The sequence below is a fragment of the Mytilus edulis genome, chromosome 13 (assembly GCF_963676685.1).
Source record: "Mytilus edulis chromosome 13, xbMytEdul2.2, whole genome shotgun sequence".
NCBI lineage: Eukaryota > Metazoa > Mollusca > Bivalvia > Mytilida > Mytilidae > Mytilus > Mytilus edulis.
The window spans coordinates 38,276,678-38,302,376 of NC_092356.1; the positions used below are offsets into that span (position 1 = coordinate 38,276,678).

General features: G+C 32.7%; 2 protein-coding genes across 2 annotated transcripts in view; one reads left to right on the top strand and one right to left on the bottom strand.

The window, feature by feature from the left end:
• LOC139500290 (uncharacterized) overlaps positions 1-25,699 on the bottom strand; it is a 63,394-nt gene that overhangs the window by 18,049 nt on the left and 19,646 nt on the right. The window contains exons 17-28 of the mRNA XM_071289032.1: positions 25,324-25,479; positions 24,761-24,976; positions 24,153-24,195; positions 21,983-22,143; positions 20,731-20,904; positions 20,271-20,489; positions 18,356-18,398; positions 17,271-17,440; positions 14,182-14,433; positions 12,939-13,149; positions 9,625-9,727; positions 8,038-8,191 (exon numbers count right to left, since the gene is read on the bottom strand). Coding sequence (XP_071145133.1) covers positions 8,038-8,191; positions 9,625-9,727; positions 12,939-13,149; positions 14,182-14,433; positions 17,271-17,440; positions 18,356-18,398; positions 20,271-20,489; positions 20,731-20,904; positions 21,983-22,143; positions 24,153-24,195; positions 24,761-24,976; positions 25,324-25,479 — 1,902 coding nt within the window. The remainder of the gene's footprint in view (positions 1-8,037; positions 8,192-9,624; positions 9,728-12,938; positions 13,150-14,181; positions 14,434-17,270; positions 17,441-18,355; positions 18,399-20,270; positions 20,490-20,730; positions 20,905-21,982; positions 22,144-24,152; positions 24,196-24,760; positions 24,977-25,323; positions 25,480-25,699) is intronic.
• Positions 1,504-5,341, top strand: LOC139501248 (uncharacterized). Its single transcript, XM_071290269.1, has 2 exons — positions 1,504-2,048; positions 2,747-5,341. The coding sequence occupies exons 1-2, from the start codon at positions 1,858-1,860 to the stop codon at positions 4,758-4,760; spliced, it is 2,205 nt and encodes a 734-aa protein (XP_071146370.1). The 5' UTR covers positions 1,504-1,857; the 3' UTR covers positions 4,761-5,341.

Consider the following 25,699-nt stretch of genomic DNA (forward strand, 5'->3'; position numbering starts at 1 on the left):
ATTTCGGATTGTCGGGAATTAAATTTATATAAATCAGAGAAATCGGGATTTCGGGGTCAGGACCCTCCTACCACACTCTATAGTTTAAGAAATTAATAAACAATGTGACCTCCGACGCGTAAGCTGATGATTAACACTTCAATGGCAGTAGTCCTTCTAGTGAACGTCGATTTTCATTGAGTTGGGTGCTCCAGACTTGTGTGATTAAGACAGCGATTTTCTGAGTGAGACTTTTATGGTTTTCCAGCATAGGACCGATCCCACTATTTTCATGTGGTTTCCATTCGGTCCAAACATTGTATCCTAATTTGATTTACAAAAATTGTCATTTTCCCTGATCTCAATAAAAGAGCGTAAAAATCGTTCAAAAGATAAAAGAAACCCGTTTCATTTATTTTTTTTTTAACTATTTTTGTACTTTATTAACTAACAACAACATATTGGAAAGAAGTTGTCTGGAAGATGTTGGTACTAATTTCGATATGAATTATCCGATGATGCGGTGCACTATTTATTGAACGCGCAGATTGATACATTTCTTTCAGTGTTTACCTCCTTCCTTTCTGAATAGTATATGTGAAATATTCGATTTCCCCGGACTATGCGGTATGGGCTTTGCTCATTATTGAAGGCCGTACGGTGACCTATAGTTGTTAATGTCTGTGTCATTTTTTGTCTCTGGTGGACAGTTGTCTTATTGGCAATCTTACCACATCTTCTTTTCTATATAAGACATCATAAAATATTTCAAAACATCAAATATAGTTGATCTTTTGCATAAAGTATTTATTTAGATAAATAGATCAAACTCAAAAACTCAACTTTGACCACTGAACACTGAAAATGAGATCAATGTCCGATATCACCTACGAGCCAGAAGCGCACATCTTACAATCATTCAATACACCAAATAAAGTAGATCTATTGCATACAGTAAATAGTAAAAACAGACCAAAAAACAAAAACTTAACTTAAACCACTGATGAAAATGAGGTCGAGCTCAGATGGCACACGCCAGTTAGACATGTACATCTTACAGTTCTTTCATACATCAAATATACTAAGCCATTGCTTATAGTATCTTCAGATATGAACTGGACCTTAACCTATTAATCATAATCATGATAATAAGACAAAAAGTAAATTTACAAAAAACCTGAACTTTTTTAAAACTAGTCACTTAAGCATGAAAATGAGGTCAAGGACAATGGACATGTGACAGACGGAAACTTCGTAACATAATGCATCTATATGCAAAGTATGAATCATCCAGGTCTTCCACCTCCTAAAATGTAAAGCTTTTAAGAAGTTAGCTAACGCCGCCGCCGCCGGATTACTCTCCCTTGGTCGAACTTTCTGCGACAAAAGTCATCGGCTCGACAAACACACATTCGTTGTCCGGTTTTTCATTCTATAAAAAGAAACATGCTTCTGTAAACCTAATTCCCCCCGAGAACAATAATTCCTTCTTTGTGGTGAATAGTTTTACATACATCCCAATAAGAGGCCTTTTCCGAATCAGCCCAGGAATCATCCCAAAAAAACAAATATCAAACCTCGAATAAGTCTCGAACGGATATTGGTCGAGGGATGATATCCGGACACGCATTAAACTTTCATAATTTTATCATATACTAACGACTCACTAACGCAACAAGGCTAATAACCACATAACAGCCCTACCATGCGATGTTGCATACTGCTGATATGGGTATTCTGACCGGTTTTTAAGTTATTGATAGTTTGCTCCCGCTCATCACACGCATATATATGTATTTCATATAATCTAGAATTTTCAACGTATGATGCACATCAAATTGAAAGTATATCTAAGACTCGATCATTACTTTTATAGCTATGTATGACACTGGTCTTGGACCTGCAGAAGTAAACAGATATTTAGCTAATTTAAATATAAATGGGATGTCACAATCTGCTTTCAAGAAAAGAGAAAAAGAAGTGTACGAGCCTATAAGAAAAGTTGCACAAAATTCACTAGATACTTCTTTAGAGGAGGAGAAGAGCAAATCTCCAGTAATAGAAGATAGGTATGTACGTGTATGAAGTTTACAACCACATGCAGTCAAACACCAAACTAAGTAACGACATAAACGTTACCAATATCATTGCATAAGATGCGGATTTTAACAAGTGGTTTCTCGCCAGTAATGCTCGACGAGATCAAAATATGTGAAAACAGAAACTTTTCCAACTGTTGACATGAAAAGCAAATAAAAATTGACATTAAGTATAGCTTAATCCGAAGAAGGATAAATTCTTAATCTTTCAAATATGTTAAAACTCAAGAATATTATTAGGGCTCATTCGTTCTTATTTTGAACCTTGATTTGCTCAAGTGGGTTAAGAATCCAGCGTTCTTCTTTGCATTCAACTGTTCTTTTCATTTGCACAAATGCACTCGACGTAGTGAATAATATGGGTTTGTTTAAAACTTACTAATTGGTGTGAGACAGGGCTCCGCGTTGAATGCATCACCTTGGCCTATATAATTGCTTACATCGACAATATTTTGTCTTGGAGATGAATGGAGATATTTCTCATTGGCAATCATACCACATCCTCTTATTTTATTAAACACAAATGTATTACAGTTTGTTTTCTTTTAAAGTCCGTTTTAGATGAATAAAAAAAAAAACACTCCACAGAAAACGTTATGATATTCATTGGACAGGTTTTTTTTTTTAAATAATGTTTTTCCGATAATGAGTTTTTCAATTATTTGTAGTGAAAATGGTGAAGATGTTAGTCTGGTAACTGTCAAGTATGATATGGGGTGGCAAAAGAGAGGCTCCGGAAGAAAATACGACTCCAAATCAGGCGTTGGAACTTTAATCGGCGACCAAACAGGAAAGGTTGTAGGAAGGGGTATTCGGTCAAGCGATTGTAGAGTTTGTACCTATTGGGAAGCAAAACATGTTGAGCCACAGGAACACAAATGCACCCGCAATTGGTTTGGTTCTGCTAAGGGAATGGAACCTGACGTCGGCGCAAGACTAATAGAGGATATTGAAACAAAAAATTGTCAGGTTTCGACTGTTATTATGGATGACGACACTACAACCATGGCACGCATAAGACGAACAATCCAACATCCTATAAAAAAATTGAGTGATACGAACCATATCAAATCACAATTTAACAACAAACTATGGAACTTAAAGAATACCTTTAAAAATGATTTAACTAAACCTGCAATAACCCATCTCAATAGGTGTTTTTCTTATGCTCTTTATTCAAACAGAAATAATCCGGAATCCATGAGTAATGACTTACAAGCTATTGTACCTCATCTTTATAAAGAACATGACCTCTGCAATCAGAAATGGTGTTCATACAAAAGAAATCCTAATAAGTACAAACCCACGGTATCTCTTGATAGCCTTCCTCTTCGTAAAAAACTGGCTGAAATCATTGGGGAATACACCTCTAATGACAATATTGAGAAAATATCCCCCTGTGCATCCACAAAAGAGGTTGAATCGTTTCACAGCATGCTAGCCAACAAAGCACCTAAGGCGAAACATTTATGCTCATCGTCAAGTTTGGAATGTCGGGTTGACTGCACTGTTGCTCAAAAAAATATATCGTATGGTTATATATCACAGGTATATGAAGAGTGTGGTCTTTCACCAGGTAAAATAACAGAAAAATCGTCAGAAAAACTTACGGATAAAAGAAAATACCAAAATGATTATAAGAATTCAGCAGTTAATAAACGGAGAAAACTATTTCGGAAACAGATTATAAAAGAGAAGGAAACAGTAGTGGAGATGAGGGAAGGTGACACGTACAAAAAATCTATTGATTTAGAACAACCGACCCTAATAGACATTGATTTCATATCTGATCCCTTGACAACCCCTTTATTAGAAACATTTGATGTCAAAATTGATAATATGTCAGTTGTTTACTTTGACTTAGAAACAACATCACTAGCCAATGATTGTGATATAATCCAAATTTCAGCCATTGAAAAGTCTTCAGAATTCAATCAGTACATTACTCCATCACAGTGTATAAGTAGACAGGCATCATCCGTTACAGGACTATCAGTGTGGAACAACACACTTGTATATTATGGTCAGCGGGTAGATCAATGCATTCCACAAAAAGCATTTCAAAATTTTATATGCTGGCTAGAGAAATTTCCCTCTCAGATTATTTTAGTTGGACATAATTGCCGACGTTTTGATGCCCCAAGACTAATTAGATCCCTGTCTCAATATAATCTAAGCACATCATTTCAAAAGAAAGTAATCGGCTTTATGGATACACTATCTTTTTTCAGGAACAAGTATCCTCATCTAAAGTGCCACAAGCAGGAATTTTTGGCTGAAAATTTATTACAAAAGCAATACCAGGCACACAATGCTTCTGAGGATGTTAGAATCTTACAATCTATTCTTAACCATGCACAACCATCAGAAACAGAGATCTCAGAAAATTCTTTTAGTACAGAATCCCTAATCAGAAATATTGCTTCTGTCAAACAGACAAACCAAAGATATTTAACACTGCAAGGGCTTGTGGATAAAAAAATCATAACAAAATGTATGGCAAAAAAAATAGCCGAGAGTGGTCTTGATATGGCTCAACTGTTAGCAGCGTACCGTCGCGATGCGGTATGTGGGATTCAGCGTATATTTTCTGAGAAAAAGGTTGACAATAAACCAAGAGTAACAGCATGCAAGCGTATAGCTTCCGGAATCTGTAGTTTTCTGTCCAACGGAGAGAAGTAAATAAGGACGATCAGTTTAGACTGTCAGTTTTCTCACAATACATAAAACGTCAATACTTTAGTCTTCTATACATACTATATAGTACATAAATAAGTCAACAAAAATTGAATTGCATATTATTATTTATTCGGCTCAGTCTGTCGATTTAGTGAAAAGAATTTTTCGATATGTTCTAGTTCTGAATATGCATTTAACTTGCCACTAGTATTTCTTCAAACTGCATGTCAATTAGATAACGGTTGTCCTAACTAGTATCGTGTCGACAGGGGACCATACGACCTTCAACAACAACAAAAATGTTTGGCTTTACAAGTCTCCAACAAGACAACTATTTAACACACAACACCCGTCCATTTATGTAGAGAAATCTGATGTGTAGTGGTTGTCATTTGTTGATGTGGTTGTTCTCGTTCTCGTTTTTCATATAGAGTAGACCGTTAGTTTTCCTGTTTGAATGATTTTACATTAGTCGTTATTGGAGTCCTTTATAACTTGCTGATAGGTGTTAGCCAAGGCTCCGTGTTGAAGACCGTACTTTGATCTATAATTGTTTACTTTTATAAATTGTGACTTGAACGGAGAGTTATCGCATTGGCACTCATACAACATCTTCTTATATTTACTTACAGAGTACTGCTAGATTTTAACATTAAGGTCCGTCTTACGAAAGGGTATTCAATCCATAGATATATATATAATTTTATTTTGAGTGCAACCTGATATAACATTGTATACATACATTGATACAAAGTCAATCAGCCAGCCTTCAAAGGCTTACGAAGCACTATCAATTAATATCTATAATTTGCGCTAATATTGAAAATATGAAATTTATACTTCAAGGACATTTTAAAACAAGATTATTTAGATATCACAATGAGAAAGTAACTGAGTTCTGATTTTAGAAATATTGAATATATAGTTTGACACTAGTTTACAGTTTGTATTTAGCAATTTAATGAGAATTTCGTGACTGTGTTAGCGTTAGTATTCATGTAATATTTGCCACTGAAAGTTTTAAAATACAAAACAAGTAAAGGACGAAAAATAAACCAAAAATAGTTCAGATGTATGTTCATGTTCAGGTCACTCACTGTGGTCTATTGCCTGTCAACAGAGATGAAGGGAGATAGTTGCATCCGATTATGTCGGAAAGGACAGTTCGTTTTTCAATACAGAGGTAGCTGGTTCTCTCTGAATACATTGGTTCTTTCAAAAAATGGCTAACGTGACATAGGAAAGAGAGCTGCAAGTGGCACACACAATCAATCAGTTATTTTCAAATCACTTTTAGACATTTACTTGGCATAGATCATTATTGGCAAAAAAGTATATATAACAACTGAAACATACATCTGGTAGAAAAATATAAATTCAAATAAGTCAAGAGGGGCACCAACAGAAATAGAAACTGCAATGTTACTCTTTATTTTATCGGATCTCAAAATTTTAACTCTTACCACAATTTTCACTATGATAACTCATAGTATAAATCGGAAGCTTATAAGTGTAACGAAAACTTATACAACTCAAAGTAAAACTCAAACTTTAACTCAAAATAAAGCTGTAACTCCAACTTAATCTCTTAATCTACCTGAACGTTTAGCCATATCTGATAAAAAAAAATAGTTAGATAAAAATTCCACAGAAAAAATAGTTATCTATAATATGTCCACAGAAAACGGTATAAATGTAGCAAAACAGGATAAAATCAAAATCCGTTTATAACAATTTTTTTTTATTATTATATATCAATATTGGGATGTGTATTTTGTCCAGTGGCGGTTTCATGATGTTTTGTAAGATATAATCAACCAAATTTTTCCAACAAAAAGGGGTAGGCGGGTTCCTGCCCACGCCCTTTGCTTAATTCGCCTCTGTTGTCATTGTGTGGTACATCTATCAGATGCAGTGCATTGCATAACATTACAAGTTGATCGACTTATTGAACGGTGATAATAAATAAGAAATCGTAAAGCTCTAATACCCAGACAATGGACATTGAACAATATGATAATGTATGTACAATGAATATGAATACGGTGTGACGATGATCGAACTCAGTAAAAATTTGTTGCCACAGTTTGAATAAGTTATGCAGCGTTGTGTTAGTACGGAAATTTTAACCAATTGTCCTTTCGCTACATGTGGTTCGACATTAAGGTTTTTTTTATCATGCTGGGTTTTGCATTTTTTACATGGATTTTCAAGTTTTATCTTCCCGGTCCGAATGGACAAGGCAGTGCAATTGTTCTGCCTGTAGACAAAAAGGCACGCACTTCTTTTCAGCGGAAACACTGCAAGCCGAAAATAATTTCTATCATATATGGCATGAGGCAATCATTAATTTCGTTTTCCTCATACAAAAAATGCAATTAAAAAGAATGAGATGATTTCATCGTGGACAATATTTTTTTAAACTTTGTTGAACAATTCCATAGATTGATAAAAATATTAATGAATAATCAAAATACCTTAAAAAACCATTTCAAACATGATATAAAGTTTGTAGTGAAATAATTTGTTTCAACTCAACGCAAGCTTTGCACAAAATGCTGCTGTACCAGCAACGTCTTTCTATAACGTTAAAGAAAAGTTATATTTCCCGCCAAAAATCGATAATATGATTATTTCCTTTTTAGCGGTTTTAAAACATCGGTGACCCCCCTTTTTTATTTATGCTTTTTAAATCTTCTCTGAAGCTGCAACTTATGCAGAAGTTTAAAGGAAAAAACATTAGTAGATTTTTTTTATTTTGAGAAAAATCTAGAATAGATAGGAATTAAAATGGCGGGAAATATTAAAAAGCCTTGAAAAGCAAGGAAATTGCTACAAATAACTGTTTTCAAGGTACAAGTTATATTTGACTGTTTTTATTTTCTCAGTTAAACATCTTTTTTTAATAATTTTGGATTTTTTTAACAACTTGGAGGGCTATTTTTATATTTTGGTTATTAGCGATTCTTTAAGTTTTGATGACGTCATATCTCGAAAACAACATCGGTGACCCCAATTTTTTTTTCGCCTAAAATTTCGTAATAAGTATGATTTATCTGCATGCAAAATTTCAATTAATTATTATTAGTAGTTTAAATAGTGTGATTTCCCTTTAAGTTTCAAGTTAATTGGACTTCAACCTCATCAGAAAAATATCTTGACTAAAAACTTTAACCTGAAGCGGGACAGACAGACAGACGAATGGATGGATGTACAGACCAAAAAACATAATGCTCCCAAGGTTGGGCAAGAAGGGGCATAAAAAAAGAAGATAATTTACCTCCAGTAACTGATTCACTTGCTTGTGTGTCAACTGATAAAGGAATAGTAGCAGGATTGTTCCATCCAAGGGCCTTCATTGCAGACTTCGAACCTGTTTTTGTATCAGTGTCAGGCAGCACAGCTCCTTTAAGATTTTGTTGTATCAAATTATTCTAAATAATAAAAAATAACTTTAAACAAAGCCCTAATTATACAACATTAATTGCAAACTTGATAAGTCTTTAGACACCTAAATGGGAGGAAGCTAATGAATAGGAAGAATTTACTGTTGTTTCATTCTATGCAGTCCAAGGTAGGCTTCATGGATTTTTAATAATAAGTGACAAAATAAATGTTTAAAATAGTTTCGCAACCTTTTTCTCTTCATTATATATATGAAAAAAAGGTTCAAATTGTTTTAAAATGATTTTTAAAAATGGGATAACATATTAATTGATGAATTCCCAGGTTATTTGAGATAAACTCTAACAGGTTTTGAAACATATCGGATGAAAAGTAAATTCACAGGTCAAATCCTGCAAAATACATTTCACTTGACAGGTATGCATGCATCGTATCTCAAAGATAAAACAGTGATGACACTGACATCAAAAATTTCTAAAAAAAGAAAAGACAAGAAAGTGTCTCTAGTACACGGATGCCCCATCTCCACTATCATTTTCTATGTTCAGTGGACCGTAAAAATGAGGTAAAAACTCTAATTTGGCATTAAAATTAGAAAGATTACATGCATCATAGGGAACATGTGTACTAAAATTAGAAAGATCATATCATAGGGAACATGTGTACTAAGTTTCAAATTGATTGGACTAACTTCATCAAAAACTATAACCCAAATAATTCAGTCCTTATATTTTGCTGATCTACGATTATTACATTAACGCTTGAATGCATAGACATTGAAAAATCTACAATCAACATTTGGAATTAGCTTGGGATTTACCTATCTCGATAAAATTGAGCTGATTTCTGATTTGTAACCTCCTCTACAGGGCAACAATCAAAATCCAAGATTCATGAAGAGTTTTTGTTGTGTTAGTAATTCAGGCCCACGCAAGTAGGAGAGATCGATTACAGGGAGGGACTGAATTATTCAGGTAACAAAAACTACCTCAACCACAACTTTAACCTGAAGTGGGACAGACGGACGAACAAACAGACGGACGAATGAATGGACTGACGGACAAACGGACAGACGGACCAGTAAACATAATGCCCATAAATGGGACATAAAAATCATTATTTTATGTAAGGGTCTAGGTTAAGGTGCAATCATGTGATTTATCGTGATAAGTTGATACACCTTCATGTCAAATAAGTTAAAAAAGAAAAAAATACTATAAAAACATTAAGTCTCCATAAGTCAAAGTGGGGATATAATACTTTTTTATGGCATATAAATTGTTCAAACTAAAGACTAAATTTTGGCCTTCCCTACTTCTTTTGGCAACTATTTTCTTTTTGTGTCCAATCCTATTTTCTATTTGTGTCCAATCTTATTGTCAATGTTTTTGAACAATAAAATATGTTTAAACTAACTATTTTCTTGTTCATTACTATTAAATAAAAGTGTGTAATATTATACCTCATATTTTTTCACTTCATCAATATATTCTTTTATTTCTTTTGAAGAAGCTTTTCTTTTCATTAAAATTCTCATTCCAGTTTTGAAATCTGAAACCTTAGGCCTGAAAATGTCAGAAATATAAAATAAATAATAATTCAGTAACACCAAGTATCATACCCTTAAAATCATAATTTAACCAGATGCTTCGCAAGGTGCAGCTTTATACGACCGCAGAGGTTGAACCCTGAACGGTTGGGGCAAGTATGGACACAACATTCAAGCTGGATTCAGATCTAAATTTGGATTGTGATTAAATAGTTGACACAGCATAGGTTTCTGACACAGAATGAATGTGGTCTAATGAACTTAAAATATTTTTTTTGCCTTTGAGCAATTCACTATGCTGTTGAAAAAATGTTTGAAGAAATTTAAATGTAAAATAAAGTGCTTGTTATCACTGAATGGTAAAGATTGTTTTAATTTATCAGTTGCTAGTTAAAGTGAATATAATTGTATATTGTATAAAACAATGATTTAAGGAGGTATGGGTGTCTTCCTCCATCTTGGATTGTAAAAAACAGAGAAGCTAAGGTCCAGATTTTCTATTAAGTTAGCAAAATTTGATGCAGCAATGCAGATATTTAATGTGAATTTTCATTTAAAAGAACCAATTTATAAGAATATAACTTATAAATATTAGTATTTTAACAAGAGTTGATTATTTTCGTTTTTTTTAATTGTTTTCAAATTGGCCTTTTAAAGGGAGATAACTCTAAAACAGTGCATTTTCTGAAGGATCCTACATGGAATTTTCCTATTTTGTATTTTAGCTGGAAAAAACGTACGGTGACCCGATCTTTTCTTATGATTTTCTGAAAGTATTGTCTGAAAGCTTTCTTTTCCTAATTTCTTTTGCAATTCTATCATTTCGTTTAGTTTCTAATCACAAATTGGTGTTTTTTCCTGTATAATCCATACAAAATGTGTCATTTTGTCACCACTTGTAGCTTGAGAAAATGCGCGGTGACCTATCATTTTTATTATATTTTTGAACATATATCAATAGATACTACGTTTTGGCAAAATATGAACAAATTCTATCATTTTTATTTTAGACTCCCATACCACCTTTTTTTGATTTAAGTTGATTCAACTACTATTCTGGACAAAGAAAGATAACTCCAATTGAAAATTTCTTGCTATTGCACAATATTGTGCAATTAGATATTTCATGCTATTGCACAATACTGTGCAATTGAAAATATTTGCTATTGCACAATACTGTGCAATTGAAGATTTCTTGCTATTGCGCAATAGTGGCAATTGAAAATTTCTTGCTATTGCACAATACTGTGCAATTGAAGATTTCTTGCTATTGCTGAATACTGTGCAATTGAAAATTTCTTGCTATTGCACAATACTTTATATAATAATTTTGGATCCTGATTTGAACCAACTTGAAAACTGGGCCCATAATCAAAAATCTAAGTACATTTTTAGATTCAGCATATAAAAAAAGCCCAAGAATTCAATTTTTGTTAAAATCAAACTTAGTTTAATATTGGACCTAATTGGAATTTAATGTAGACCAATTTGAAAACGGGACCAAAAATTAAGAATCTACATACACAGTTAGATTTGGCATATCAAAGAATCCCAATTATTCAATTTTTGATGAAATCAAACAAAGTTCAATTTTGGACCCTTTGGACCCCTTATTCCTAAACTGTTGGGACCAAAACTCCCAAAATCAAAGCCAACCTTCTTTTAATGGTTATAAACCTTGTGTTTAAATTTCATAGATTTCTATTTACTTATACTAAAGTTATGGTGCAAAAACCAAGAATAATGCTTATTTGGGCCCCTTTTTGGCCCCTAATTCCTAAACCGTTGGGACCTCAACTCCCAAAATCAATCTCAACCTTCCTTTTGTGGTCATAAACCTTGTGTTTAAGTTTCATTGATTTCTATTTAATTATACTAAAGTTATTGTGTGAAAACCAAGAATAATGCTTATTTGGACCCTTTTTTGGCCCCTAATTCCTAAACTGTTGGAACCAAAACTCCCAAAATCAATCCCAACCTTCCTTTTGTGGTCATAAACCTTGTGTCAAAATTTCATAGATTTCTATTAACTTAAACTAAAGTTATAGTGCGAAAACCAAGAAAATGCTTTTTGGGCCCTTTTTGGCCCCTAATTCCTAAAATGTTGGGACCAAAACTCCCAAAATCAATCCCAACCTTCCTTTTGTGGTCATAAACCTTGTGTTAAAATTTCATAGATTTCTATTCACTTTTACTAAAGTTACAGTGCGAAAACTAAAAGTATTCGGACGACGACGACGCAGACGACGACGCCACCATCATACCAATATACGACAATTTTTGCGATCGAATAAAAAGCCTTCAAATAAATTATTATAGCAAATTTTACTTTTCACTTTTCACTTTTCCTTTACACAGCATTACTTCTGAATTCAAAATGGATATCAAAGTCAAATGATAATCAATGTATATGTATTCTGTATACGTAGTATAGTAAACCAGAAGGTTGACTTAAAATAAATGTTTTTTATACGTATATTTTGTTTAACAGTCCCTTTAGTCTATCATTGGGAGAGAGAGGGGAAAAGAGTATGTTAAAAAAGCAGGTAACAAGGAATTCATTCGCTTCATATACCACTTTTAGAAAATAATTAATATATATATATGATATGCCCATTTCTAGGAATAGAAATGAACTTCAAGTACTTGAAATGTATTTTCTGTTTGGACTGACCAACAGTATGATAGTGGTATGACATAACACCACAGAAAAGTTATGAAGAATGAAGTTAAAAATTCTTCTACATTTTAACCCAGACACCCCACAGAGAGTCAAATAGTAGACAATCATATCACAACCACATCTTAGCTTGGGGTTTCTACCAAATATTTGAATGTCTTTACTGATGTATTGTTTCCTAAAGAACATAAAAAAACTCAGGTAAATTTTTCAAAAGCCTACACCAAAACATTGAATTGTAAAACAGTGCACACAGAAACTCTGCAATAATTGAAACTCTTAAAATGTTGCACTAAAAACCCTATTGGGATTATCAATAGTTGGCAGGTCTAGATCTGAAACTGTTGTATTTCTCTATTTGTTTCATCCTATCAAATATTATACAACTAAAGTCACTCTTTCTATCCTTTGACTAGTTCCTGGACAAGAATTAAAGAACTATATATAAATTTAGGCAATAAAGCATCAGAAAATAAGGGAAATTATTTTTTAAATTGTTATTATTGACAAAAAGAAATGGTATTCTTTGTTATACTAAATCACATACTCTGTTGTAGCTCTTCTACGTCTCTTTTTCCCAATAAATGATGAACATGCAAAATCAGTAGAATTCACTAATACGTAGGTCTTACAAAATCCATCAGCTAGATAACACACTTGTAGGTCTACAGTAACTGCATATTTTGATGAATCAAATCCTGATGCTAAGCTGTAGTTATACTGGAAAGTGTCACCTATATTCTCTGTCACTACTTTATCTGAAATATTTTATATCAATAATTTAGAATACATTCCTTTATCCTGAGATAAATTAAAATTGATGTTCAGTACATGCATCAATAAACTATTGAAATACAGATGTGTCTCATTATTTTTCAGCAATTCATAAATAACTACCTATCGCCTTTTCAATTTCAATTACATAAAAATATGTATAACAAGAATGTGTCCCCAGTACACGAATGCCCCACTCGCACTATCATTTTCTATGTTCAGTGGACCGTGAAATTTGGGTAAACCCTCTAATTTGGCATTAAAATTAAAAAGATCATATCATAGGGAACATGTATACTAAGTTTGAAGTCGATTGGACTTCAACTTCATCAAAAACTACCTTGACCAAAAACTTTAACCTGAAGCGGGACAGACGGACGAACGAACGGAACGGACGCACAGACCAGAAAACATAATGCCCCTCTACTATCGTAGGTGGGGCATAAAAATTCTAAAATGTATTCATAACATCAATGAAAGGAAGTTAAAAGTTCAAATACAATTGTAAGTATGCTTTATCATATCACCATGCACATTTAACATTAAATTGTGGTTTTCTACAGTAACTTTGTTAAAATTTCTGACCAGTTAAACAGTTTGATCTGATAAAACAAATTGAAAGTTGGTCAGAATTTTGAATACACTACTATAGATAGAGATCAACTCTTATTTTCAAGTCACAGTAAATTTAATACTTTTTAAACACTAGTTTCAATGTTTTTGCTAAAAAGTTATGTGGTCAAGTGGCATCAATGACCTCACAGATACAAACAATAAAAATTATTGATACTTATTACAGTTAGTTTTCTTTAAAAAAAATTAAATGGTAAAGGAAAAAAATGTCAAAGATTTTGTTCTAAATGGTAATACTTTTATATGTGGCGTCACTGGATTAATGTATAGCATCCAATGTAATGGCCCTCACCATATAAATCTACCCAACCTCAATCAAGAACAGTGTAAACATAGAAATTTTTATTTTAAATCTACCGATTCTTACTTCTAGTTGGACAAACCTGTTTCAACACTTTTCTGCCAATTTTTTCTTTCAATGCTATATTCTAACTCAGTGCAAGAAATAAAGTGAAATGTAACACTAGTCATCCGTTGTCCATTGATAAAGTTGATTGGAAGGCAACATCTTATTCCTTGACAGTCAGAGGTATATGTACATACATCTGACATGTAACCAAATAAATACCAACTGCACATAAATGGTGGGGTTTGTAATGTACATTCTGTCGGCTGCCAGAGATCAAAAGAAATTCCTAAATTGAAAAGAACTTTTACTATAATTAAAACCCATTATTAACAATAAAGGTTTAAATGAACTTGTATGCAGATATGTAAATTTCTCCTTTCTTTTTTTATTACAAAAAAGTAATTACCGGTATGTACAAAAAAAGTTGTCAGAAGATAACACATCTTGCACAGATTAAAAAAATATGTACTGTTTGTTGTTCTTTTCTTTCAAATAAGAGAGATCATTGGCAACTCCAGTTATATTATACTGATATAAAAAACCATGCTAGATTTATACTTTTGTTTTTAATAAGGGAGATGACTTTCAAAGGCATATGACTAACTAACATATTTAACTAAGCCCATTCTGTATTTGCCAGTCCAAAGTCAGGAGCCTGTGATTCAGTGGTTGTCATTTCTTGTTGTAAATCATATCTGGTTTTAGTTTATAATTTGCATATGAATCTAGCCATTAGTTGAAATTGTTTTACATTTGTGATTTTTAGGGCCTAGCTTTTGTAGCTTGATATGCGGTATGGGTGTTGCTCATTGTTGAAACAGTGACCTTTATTTCTAAAAGTCTACATCATTTAGTCTCAGGTCACGAGGAGACTTGTCTCACTGGCAATCATACCACATCTTCTAATATTTATATTTCAGCTATGTAAAGAGCTAAATTATATAACCACAGCATATTAGAACAAGAATGCTCAGCATTTAATATAACAAGAATAGTGTCAGTAGCTATAGGACACCAGGTACTTTTTCCACTATCAAATTACCATGTTAAGGAAATAATGAAAGCTTGGTCTAAATTCTATGTTAAGTTGGCATATTTTTTTTTAATTGCACATCAAAATGACCATGTTTACTACGTTTCAATTTGATGAAACTGCAGATTGATGTTAAACCATCTTCAGCCAAAACTTCCACCTTACATGGGATGGATACAACAGGAAGATAGAGGGATGCACAAGGTCGAAAACTTCTGTACCCTTATTACAAAATGTATCATAGGCAGGGCATTTACATATAATCTGAATAACTAAAAATAGTGAACAGTACAACAGACCATAATCCACTACCACCAGGCACCAATGAAAAAATAATCCTACAAACAAACAAAAAAAAAAAAAACCCAAACAAATCATAGCCCAGATAACTTGTCTTTGTACAGAAACAATATGTAGTGGCGTCCCAAGTCAGGAGCCTGTAATTCAGTGGTTGTCGTTTGTTTATGTGTTACATATTTGTTTTTCGTTCATTTTTTTTACATAAATAAGGCTTTAGTTTTCTCGTTTGAATTGTTTTACATCGTCTTATCGGGGCCTTTTATAGCTGACTATGCGGTATGGGCTTTGCTCATTGTTGAAGGCTGTATGGTGACCTATAGTTATTAATGTCTGTGTCATTTTGGTCTTTTGTAGATAGTTGTCTCATTGGCAATCATACCACATCTTCTTTATTATATTTAACCAATTTCTGTGCACACACTTATGTATAATACTAAAAAATATTGACAGTTTTTTTTATTTAATGAGAAACAGCTACTAATATCATAGAAATGGTAAGAGTAAGGCCAACTAAAATTAATCAGAAGATTTTCATCCAGATTTTTGAAAAAACTGGGGCGGGTGGGAGGATTTTATTTTTTAAATTTTATTTCATACGAAACCCTCTTGTGTCCAGTTCTTCATACCACAGGGCGTATAGGCAAGTGTAAAATAAGCTTATATCATGTACATAATTTTTTAAACTCTTGAATAAATATCTCTGATTGGCAACTACTGTTATACATGTAATTACAGCTTTAGAAACTGGCCTATATATAAACATCAAAATTTAAAACGTAGAGAAACATGAAAAATGCTCTCTTCAGTTGGACTATACCTACACCAAATTCATTTTGCTTTCTAAGCAATGGTGTGTAGTCCCCATAAAATTAACCAAAATATATTGGTACGAATGTATGCAACACATGTATTATGAGTACAGAAAAAAATTAAAAACTCAAACAATGTTGAAAGTAATAGATTTGGTGCTAAAGCAAGATGATGTAAAACATGAACTTAACCAAAAGAAGTAGTTGTTTAATGAATATATTGAGGGTATTGGGACAGAGGGTGTTTCCTGTTTGTCAACAAAAAACGACAGCCATCTAAGGTAAATGTAAGGGCTTGCTATAAATTATAATAACATGCGTGTGTTTGTAGACTTTCTTTTTAGCTCAATTATATTATACGGTCATAAATCTAACAAGTTCGTGCTTATGTCAATTTCTTTAATCCAGTCTTGTTTTTGTACCAATGTGTTCCACGACTCGTGCGCTTTGGATATCATTCACAGTCCAATTTCCTGACACAAAGTAATTGTATGAATAAAAATAAAAACGGTTTTCTACTCATTTGTGACACACCGCGATTTCCGTTCTTTGACACAGCGTTTTACTCGTAACCCCAATATTTCATGCCTTTCTCGTAATTAATCTCTATTCTCGGTAGATGATGATGTCATCATAGAGCAGCAGATTATATGCCGACTTAATCATTTGAGAAATAACTTGTTCAGAAATACAAAACCAAAATTTGAAACAGGAAGTTTGAATGAAACGAAATTGTAAATGGTTACCGGTAACGGACATGAACAAAATCCGGAAATCGTAAATTTTTTAAAATAAAAAAAAAATCGGGGCGGGACGATTTCAGAGGGGCGGGCGGGGATGAAAATCTATCAATTAATTTTAATTGGCCTAACAAGAAAATTGCTATAAACGGCAATATGGATTTTTCTGACTTCTATGATACCATAGTATTGTACAGAAGTGGCATTTGATCCGATCATAGGAAGTTTTTCATATTCATACCTTTGAATGGAGCTCTTTCAACAGTCGGATCACACTCAGAGTACAGAAGCTGGGAATTCTCCATGACTGTGTACTCATACAAGCAAACAGAACTATTTCCTTCAAAACAGGCCTTGATTTTCATATCCATAGAGAATAATTTCTGCGAAGGAATGTGATGGATAGCATATCTAAAATATAATATGTAATAATATACATTGGTATGAAGATACTTTTTCACTCATGTTATTTTACTATGAACAACAAATTTTTCTATTTTGCAAAAATATTTCTGTACTCCCAACAAAAAATTATTATATCTAAATTTATCTGTGTATTTGCATTTTGTCCCAGATTAGAGTTGTCTTTTTGGCATTATTTTACAACACTCTCCCCCCCCTTTCTTAATATATATATTTATATTGTATTTATATTATTCCTAAGTTAAAATTTATTCATTCAGTATATGTAGCTTGTTTTTTCTTTAAATAGACAACTTTCGAGTTGGATGCATTTCCGTCAAAAACTTTGGTTCTAGTGAACATCATTTGTGCATTTAGGGGCGTCGTCAATTAAGTTCCAGTGATGAGCTAGTGGTTGGAAAACTATAATCCTATATTGAACAAATTATTCGACAAAATGAATTCTCATAATTGTCTTTCACCACTGCTGTCATTAGGGAATTGTGATTAAGTACCTACAGAACAAATATTATTTCAAGTTTATCCTGCACAATGATGATCACTAAACTTTTTTAAAAGTCAGGAAACAGTATTTTAGTGGTTGTTGTTTGTTGATGTGGTTCATAAGTGTTTCTTGTTTGTTATAAAGATTAAACCATTGGTTATCCTGTTTGAATTGTTTAAAACTAGTCAATTTGGGGCTCTATATAGCTTGCTGTTCAATGTGAGCCAAGGCTCCCTGTTGAAGGCCTTACTTCAATCTATTTTTGTTTATTTTTTACACATTGTGACTTGGATGGAAAGTGTGGCACTCATACCACATAACATCAATGCTCATTAAGCCAAGTAACAAGAAAGAAAATATCAGTTAATACATTTGGCAGTATTTCATATTGGTCTTTTTTGTATAATTAACCCACTTACACCAGCTGCAGCACTCCATGGATTTCTACCTTTTCTTGTTTACCTAAAATATATTTATTTATGAGCATAAACATTGCCATAAAAAAAAAAAATAGCTGGTCAATGCTTTGATTTTGGCTCTATTGGAAAACAATTTATGTAGTGTGCGTCTCTTAAGGATGCACTAAGGTGAGGTTTTGGAATTTGTGTCAGATGTTGGGACTCTTTGGTGATAAGTTCCATACGATACAAGGTAAAATATTTTGCCCCATAACACCCATTTATCTTTTCATATAAGACGTAATAGCTCATAAAAGGTCATGTAATAAAATTTAAGCAGATTCTTAATTTTCTTTCTTTTGGTTTTAGACCGAAACAAGTGAAACTGCGAGCTACTGCTCACTGATGATACCCCCGCCGCAAGTGGATAATATTAATAGTGTAAAAATATGCAAGTGTTCGGTAAACAGGAAGTTGTCAAGTGATGAATCTGAAAACGCATCACACGGTATAGCTGACTTATATAAATCCTGAAACCAAATTTCAGAAATCTTTGTATTGTAGTTCCTGAGAAAAATGTGACGAAAATTTTTAACTTGGCTATCATGTGTAAAATCATACAAGTGTTCGGTAAACAGGAAGTTGTCAAGTGATGAATCTGAAAACGCATCACACGGTATGGCTAACATATATAAATGTTGATACCAAATTACAGAAAGGGTGGATGTGTAGTTCCTGAGAAAAATGTGACGAAAATTTTCAACTTGGCTATCATGTGTAAAATCATACAAGTGTTCGGTAAACAGGAAGTTGTCAAGTGATGAATCTGAAAACGCATCACACGGTATGGCTAACATATATAAATGTTGATACCAAATTACAGAAAGGGTGGATGTGTAGTTCCTGAGAAAAATGTGACGAAAGTTTCATGGGACGGACAGACTGACGGACGGACTGACGGACTGACAGACAGAGGTAAAACAGTATACCCCCCCTTTTTTAAAGCGGGGGTATAATAATACCAATGCAAATATAAGGTAAAAGTCGGAGTCAGCCTTTTCCCGCCATATTTTATAAATCAAATATCTTGAAAAGGAGCTCCATGACCGATCAATAATTTTTTGCTTATTTTGTTCCTTAACTTATACTCTTCCAGCTTATAGCATCGATTTCAAATTCTTGATTTATTTAATTTCATGGAAGATGTTTTTAGACTCAAAGAGATCTGAGATCCACTAAACTTTGATCACAGACCTTGCAGACATAACCAAACATCATTCTGTCTTTAATTTGTTGTGATTGCTTTCTTAAAATTTTGTTATAACTGACATCAAAATCAAGACATCAAAATCTCTCCTGAATGCAAGAAAGTGTTTCCTGAGACAAGTTCTAAAAAGATGACCTTGTTTTCTAATTCAACTCATTTAATTGTGTTCAGAAACCATGACATGGTTTAAAAAGGATTCCCACACTTATGATAATCTGAGAACATAAACTTTTTCCAGCTGTTTAAATTGCAAACGTATCATGTTAATGATTGAAATATTTACCATGAGTTAAGCCAGTTTTATTTCCCAGCAGTATCAATAAAGTTTGAATTTAAAAACAACTTAATTTGTAGAAGAAGAAAAATTTGAAAATTACTTCAATTGCTTATCATCGCTATTTCATGAAATTTGCCTTTGATCTTTCTGCCTTTCTCAGCTCAGTAGAGTGAAATGGAAAATTATCACTAGTTATTAAGTGTACACGTGTCATCGTCAATGAAATTAACAACTTCCTTATAGGTGAACTAGCAATAAACAGATTATTATCGGTCATCTTAACACAATTGCTTTTCTCACTTTTGCTGCAATGGCTCCAGCGAGAAAATCAATCTCGTTGAGATGACCAAACAATAATCTATAGATATCTAAATATCTTAATTAAAACCAACCCCATTCATAGTTGATCAAGTTGAATTCAAAGTGGTTTTCCTCAAGGTCTACATCAAGTAAATAATCACACGTCCTGAGATTGACAGATGCATAGATATATCTTTTAAGAACAGGAATTTCAGAACAGCAGGTTACTCTATCACAAGTCTCAGTAATGTGGCATACAACACTCTCATTTAGCTTGATATATGGTGCTGTTATATTCAATTTAGTACATTCTGGAAAAAAGTACATATTATGCATTAATTAATATACAGATGATTTGTATTTTTATTTACAATAATTATGCAATAAATCTCAATTTCTGGTTAATTTTTGAAATTTTTGTTGTTATGACAAGAAACAAGTGCAAACATCCTTTGATTTGCAATTTGTTTAGAATTTTGAATTCACTGCAACAATTGCAGCTGACAATCAAATCAGAGTAATATTTCAAATCAAGCAATGGCATAAATTTACCATTCTTCCATCCATTGACAGATCCATTGTAAGGCATTAGATTGACATCACAAATATTTGACCACCCCATGTAATCAGAGAGACCAAGTTCTGTCATCAAATCATTGGCTGTAATATCTGTAATATTCCCTAGGTCGGTATTTCTACTCACTAACCAGTCTTCTAGTGAAAATGCTACAAAAGTAAAAAAAGAAGAAAACATTATAGAAAGTTTTAAGTTAATATTTTATTGGCAACTAGGCATTCCAAGAAATTGGAATCCTTCCCTCACCTTGCACTTATACTCGTCACTCTGCTTGAATTTGTACTAATTCCTAAAAGGAACAAATGTTTTTAACATTTCACAAACATTATTCTCATAAGCTCTGTTCATTTTTTATACTCACAAAGAAAATGTTAGTATAAATAACAAATGAAACTGCGAGCTACTGCTCACTGATGATACCCCTGCCGTAAGTGGATAATATTAATAGTGTAAAATTATGCAAGTGTTCGTTAAACAGGAAGTTGTTGAGTGATGACTCTGAAAACGCATCACACGGTATAGCTCACTTGTATAAACCCTGAAAACAAATTTCAGAAATCCTTGTATTGTAGTTCCTGAGAAAAATGTGACAAAAATTTTCAACTTGGCTATCATGTGTAAAATCATACAAGTGTTCGGTTAACAGGAAGTTGTCAAGTGATGAATCTGAAAACGCATCACACGGTAAAGCAGACTTATATAAACCCTGAAACCAAATTTCAGAAATCCTTGAATTGTAATTTTCAACTTGGCTATCAGGTGTAAAAATGATACAAGTGTTCGGTAAACAGGAAGTTGTCGAGTGATGAATCTGAAAACAAATCACACAGTATAGCTGAATTATATCAAGCCTAAAACCAAATTTTAGAAATCCTGGTAGTGTAGTTCCTGAGAAAAATGTGACAAAAATATTCATGGGACGGACGGACTGACTGACGGACTGACAGACAGAGGTAAAACAGTATACCCCCCTTTTTTTCAAAGCGGGGGTATAATTATGTATGATGATTGTAACAAATTAAAGTCTAGCTATATCAGTCCTTTGAACTGCAATGTCTCTAAATGCATTTCTAATTGGGATATATGAAAAACTTGTAAGGATCTAGGACAGGTCAAGTTGTGCTTTACATGGGGTGGTTAACTCGTGTTATAAAAGAATGAAGTACTTTTAGTCACAGTAAAAACAAAAAGGATATGTTGTATTCTTGGGTTAGAACTGCTACTTACATGGGTTTAAGAATCCAGGAGCTTGGTCACAACTCTGTTGATCAACAACTACATCTTTGAAGATCTCGATCTCAAACTCACAATCATTATTTGGTTCCATGCAAACAGATATATTGAGAGTTAAGCTGAATGTATCTAAAGAGGGTGTCTCTATCATGTATCTGTAACAAAGTAAGACATTTTATAAAGTATGTTTATACCTAATAATCTAATTTTGGATGTAACACACTGATTGGCTGAAAGTGTCTAGTTTATAAGTTTATGGATATAATTTTGTCATGTGACGTGGGTTTCCTGCCGGTTATATCCTCTGGGTTATAAAAAAGTAAATAGAAATATCTTTTTCTTTAAAGATCTAGTGATCTTTCATTTATTGTAGATTATTGGCAGGGCATCAACTATAAAATTTGTAATTTCATATTTTCCTAAACTGAACATTTCACATTTCAAATATGAATCCTTCCAGTGATGGCCGAGAATAACATTTAAAATATGAAGATTTATAATGTACTTATAATGTACATGGTATCAACCAGAAAAAAATCAGATATTAAAATGATTTATGTACATTTGAATAAATTTCTTCGCAAAGCACAGCTGAGTACAACCACAGATGTCTAACCCTGAACAGTTGGGGCAAAAATAGACACAATATTCGTGCTTGATACAGGTTTGGTTATTTTTGCTTTTGTGCAATACACCATGCTGCTACAAATTTATTCTTTTATTTGCAAAAAAAAAAAAAAAATTGAAAGAAATTTTCTGTTTAATATCTGAAATCTTGAGAAAAAATTGTCCCCACCGGGAGTTTTTTTTATTCCTAAACTGTTGGGACCATAACCCCCAAAATCAATCCCAACCTTCCTTTTGTGGTTATAACCCTTGTGTTTAAATTTCATAGATTTCTCTTTACTTATACTTAATTTATCTTCTGGAAACCAAATGTCTTCGGACAATGCTGAGGACTACGACTACGTGGTACCAATATACAACCGCAAAATTGTTTGCGGTCGTATAAAAAAACCACATTATAAAACTATATACATGTGATAACAATAATGTAATAATTAGGGTACAAAATATGAATGAGAGCAGATTCTGAGATCATACTCTTGAATCCCTGTACTGTACTGCATGAAACCATTTGTGGTGGCAAAAAGTAAAATCACAAAAATACTGAACTTAGAGGAAAATCAATTCCGAAAGTCCATAATCACATGGCAAAATAAAATAATAAAACACATCAAAAACGAATGGACAAGAACTGTCATATTCCTGAAAATGGTGGATTAAACCTGGTTTTATAGCGTTAACCCTCTCACTTTGATGACAGTCTCTACAAATTCTGTTATATTTACAATGATGCGTTAACTAAACAGACACAATAAATAAAATAGTCAAAATATGGGTACAGCAGTCATCATCGTGTAACAATTTTAAAAGGAACAATTTAACAGAACACAAAAAACTCTATGTACAAACACATTCATTGATTTGCGTGTCTGAGTCAGAAAACTTTATACGTCACATATATTTGTTGTTCAATGTACATACAAACAATTTTAAAATTTCACATAGGCAATGTTAGCATACAGGGTTAAAAAATCAAAAGTATGTAAGAATAATTTTCAGAAATAGACTGAGATTGAAAATAGTCCAAAAGTTATATAGAATTTACAAGAATCCACAAATAGTTAATTCCACTACGCAATTGAATGATTTTGATGTTTGAGGTTCAACGTATTTTGTAATTCATAATAGAAATATATCATAATGATATAAAATAGAACAATATCATAATGACGGGATCTTTTAAAGTACAGAGTCACGTTATAAGAACCAAAGAAATACAAAAAGTTGTATATACAAAACACACCACCAAAACATGAAAGACAATACAAACACATTGACGGGATGTATAAGTACCGAGCCATGTTAAACTGATATCACATAAAACAATCCAACAGTAAAAGTAATATTAATAATAGAACAAAGACAAATGAAAGAACTATAAAACATGTTGTTAAGATGATAAACAACATCAGTATGCAGAATCTTTACATCAAGACCATTGTGATTCCAATCTTTAACTGTACATTGATAAAATGAATGTTTATAACTGCCATTAAATGTCTTTTAATGATATGAATAAAAAAAATGTTTTACATACTTTATATTCACTATTCCCAATAGTCCAAAGGTGTACAAGTTACCTGAAAATAAAAGTAATATCTCTTGTTGATCCTTATCTTGTCATTTGGTTATATGAAGCCTTTAAAGTGAGAGATCTGAGAAAAAAAATAATCTGGAGATATGACACAAAGACAATTTTTACTTCGCTTTAGTGATTCCAATGTGTTTTGGGGTACCACGAAGAGGAAGCAGTTGTTTTGATTAACTTCTTAACCTATAATTGACAATCAGTTTTATTCAAGGCTGGACAGCAGGGATTATGCTACTGTGAGTCTTAAAAAGTCCATTTTTATCCATCTAACTTTGTTGGGCCTGATTGCCACAAGCATTATCTAGTCACCCAGATGTTTAAAAAGCTGATTTATTTATCAGCAGACTTCCATTTATATCAAATTGAAATAGTAAGTATTCATTTATATGTTAATATAATCAAAGACAGACATTGTATTTCTTTATTTTCCTATCTGGCAGTAATTGTACAACACAACAATCAAGACATTTGTGCATAAAAAATGAGAAATACAGCTCTAAAACTCAGAACTATTATACTTCTTTGATAATGGTTTCCTTAGATCTAAAACTTACCATACGAAACTTCTGACAACTTAATATCATGAACTAAATTGTCAATTTCTAGTTTTAGGTTGTTTCTGCATTGCATGATTCTGAACACTGTTGTAACAGCTGTTAAGGTTGGAAGATTGACACAACATTCTACACTCTGGCAATTTTCTGATATAAAGCATGAATAACTACTATGGTGGTCTATTGGTATTACTTTTACATCAGCATTCTCACATCCTGTAAAAAAAATAAGGAAAGCAGTCAGCTAATAATTTTCAACAAACTGTAATTCAAGCTGAATTCTGTATTCATGAGTTTTCTCTCTTATTTTTTTCCTCAATATAGTCCAGTCAAACTAAGGTTTAACCTCAAACTAATTGCGACAGAAAATGTTTTAGTTCTAATCTATAGCATTTAGCCCCAATTATACACAGAAAAAAGTCCCATAAAATCCTTCCATCTGTAACTCTCTCTCACTCTTCTTTTTCTTTGCTACCCAATGACTATTTCGATTCCCTTTATCTATCTGTAAATAGTTAATAGTTGACTGTTAAAGCTTGGTACACAATATGATTTACACAAACCATTATAATTGTAAAAGAAATAAACAGAGCAAGGTGCTGTTTTAAGAAACTGGTCTATCTTTAGATCCTGCTTTAGCTGAACTTTGGCCCATTCTAGCAAGTATCCTCCATACATTGGTGAGTTCTTTTCTTCAAGCCAAGTAGCCAGTGAAAATTCTAAAACAAATATGAGAATCAAGAGTTTAATATGGTAAAAAAAAATATTAGCAGAAGACTTAGAAACAGCTGCCAAATAAAAAAAAGACTGTAAAATGACAGCTCTAATTATTTTAGAAAAAATAATGTAATTCTTAAACTTAAAGTTGATATGGAAGATAAGTCAAAGGTCAAATATTTTTTCTTCAAAATTGGGGAAAATCTTCGAATGGGTAGAGGG

Excerpts from the sequence above, each read along its gene's own strand:
- LOC139501248 (XM_071290269.1), top strand. The coding sequence starts at position 1,858 with ATGTATGACACTGGTCTTGGACCTGCAGAAGTAAACAGATATTTAGCT. Across the intron at positions 2,049-2,746 it reads TCTCCAGTAATAGAAGATAG|TGAAAATGGTGAAGATGTTA; the intron begins GTATGTACGTGT and ends AATTATTTGTAG.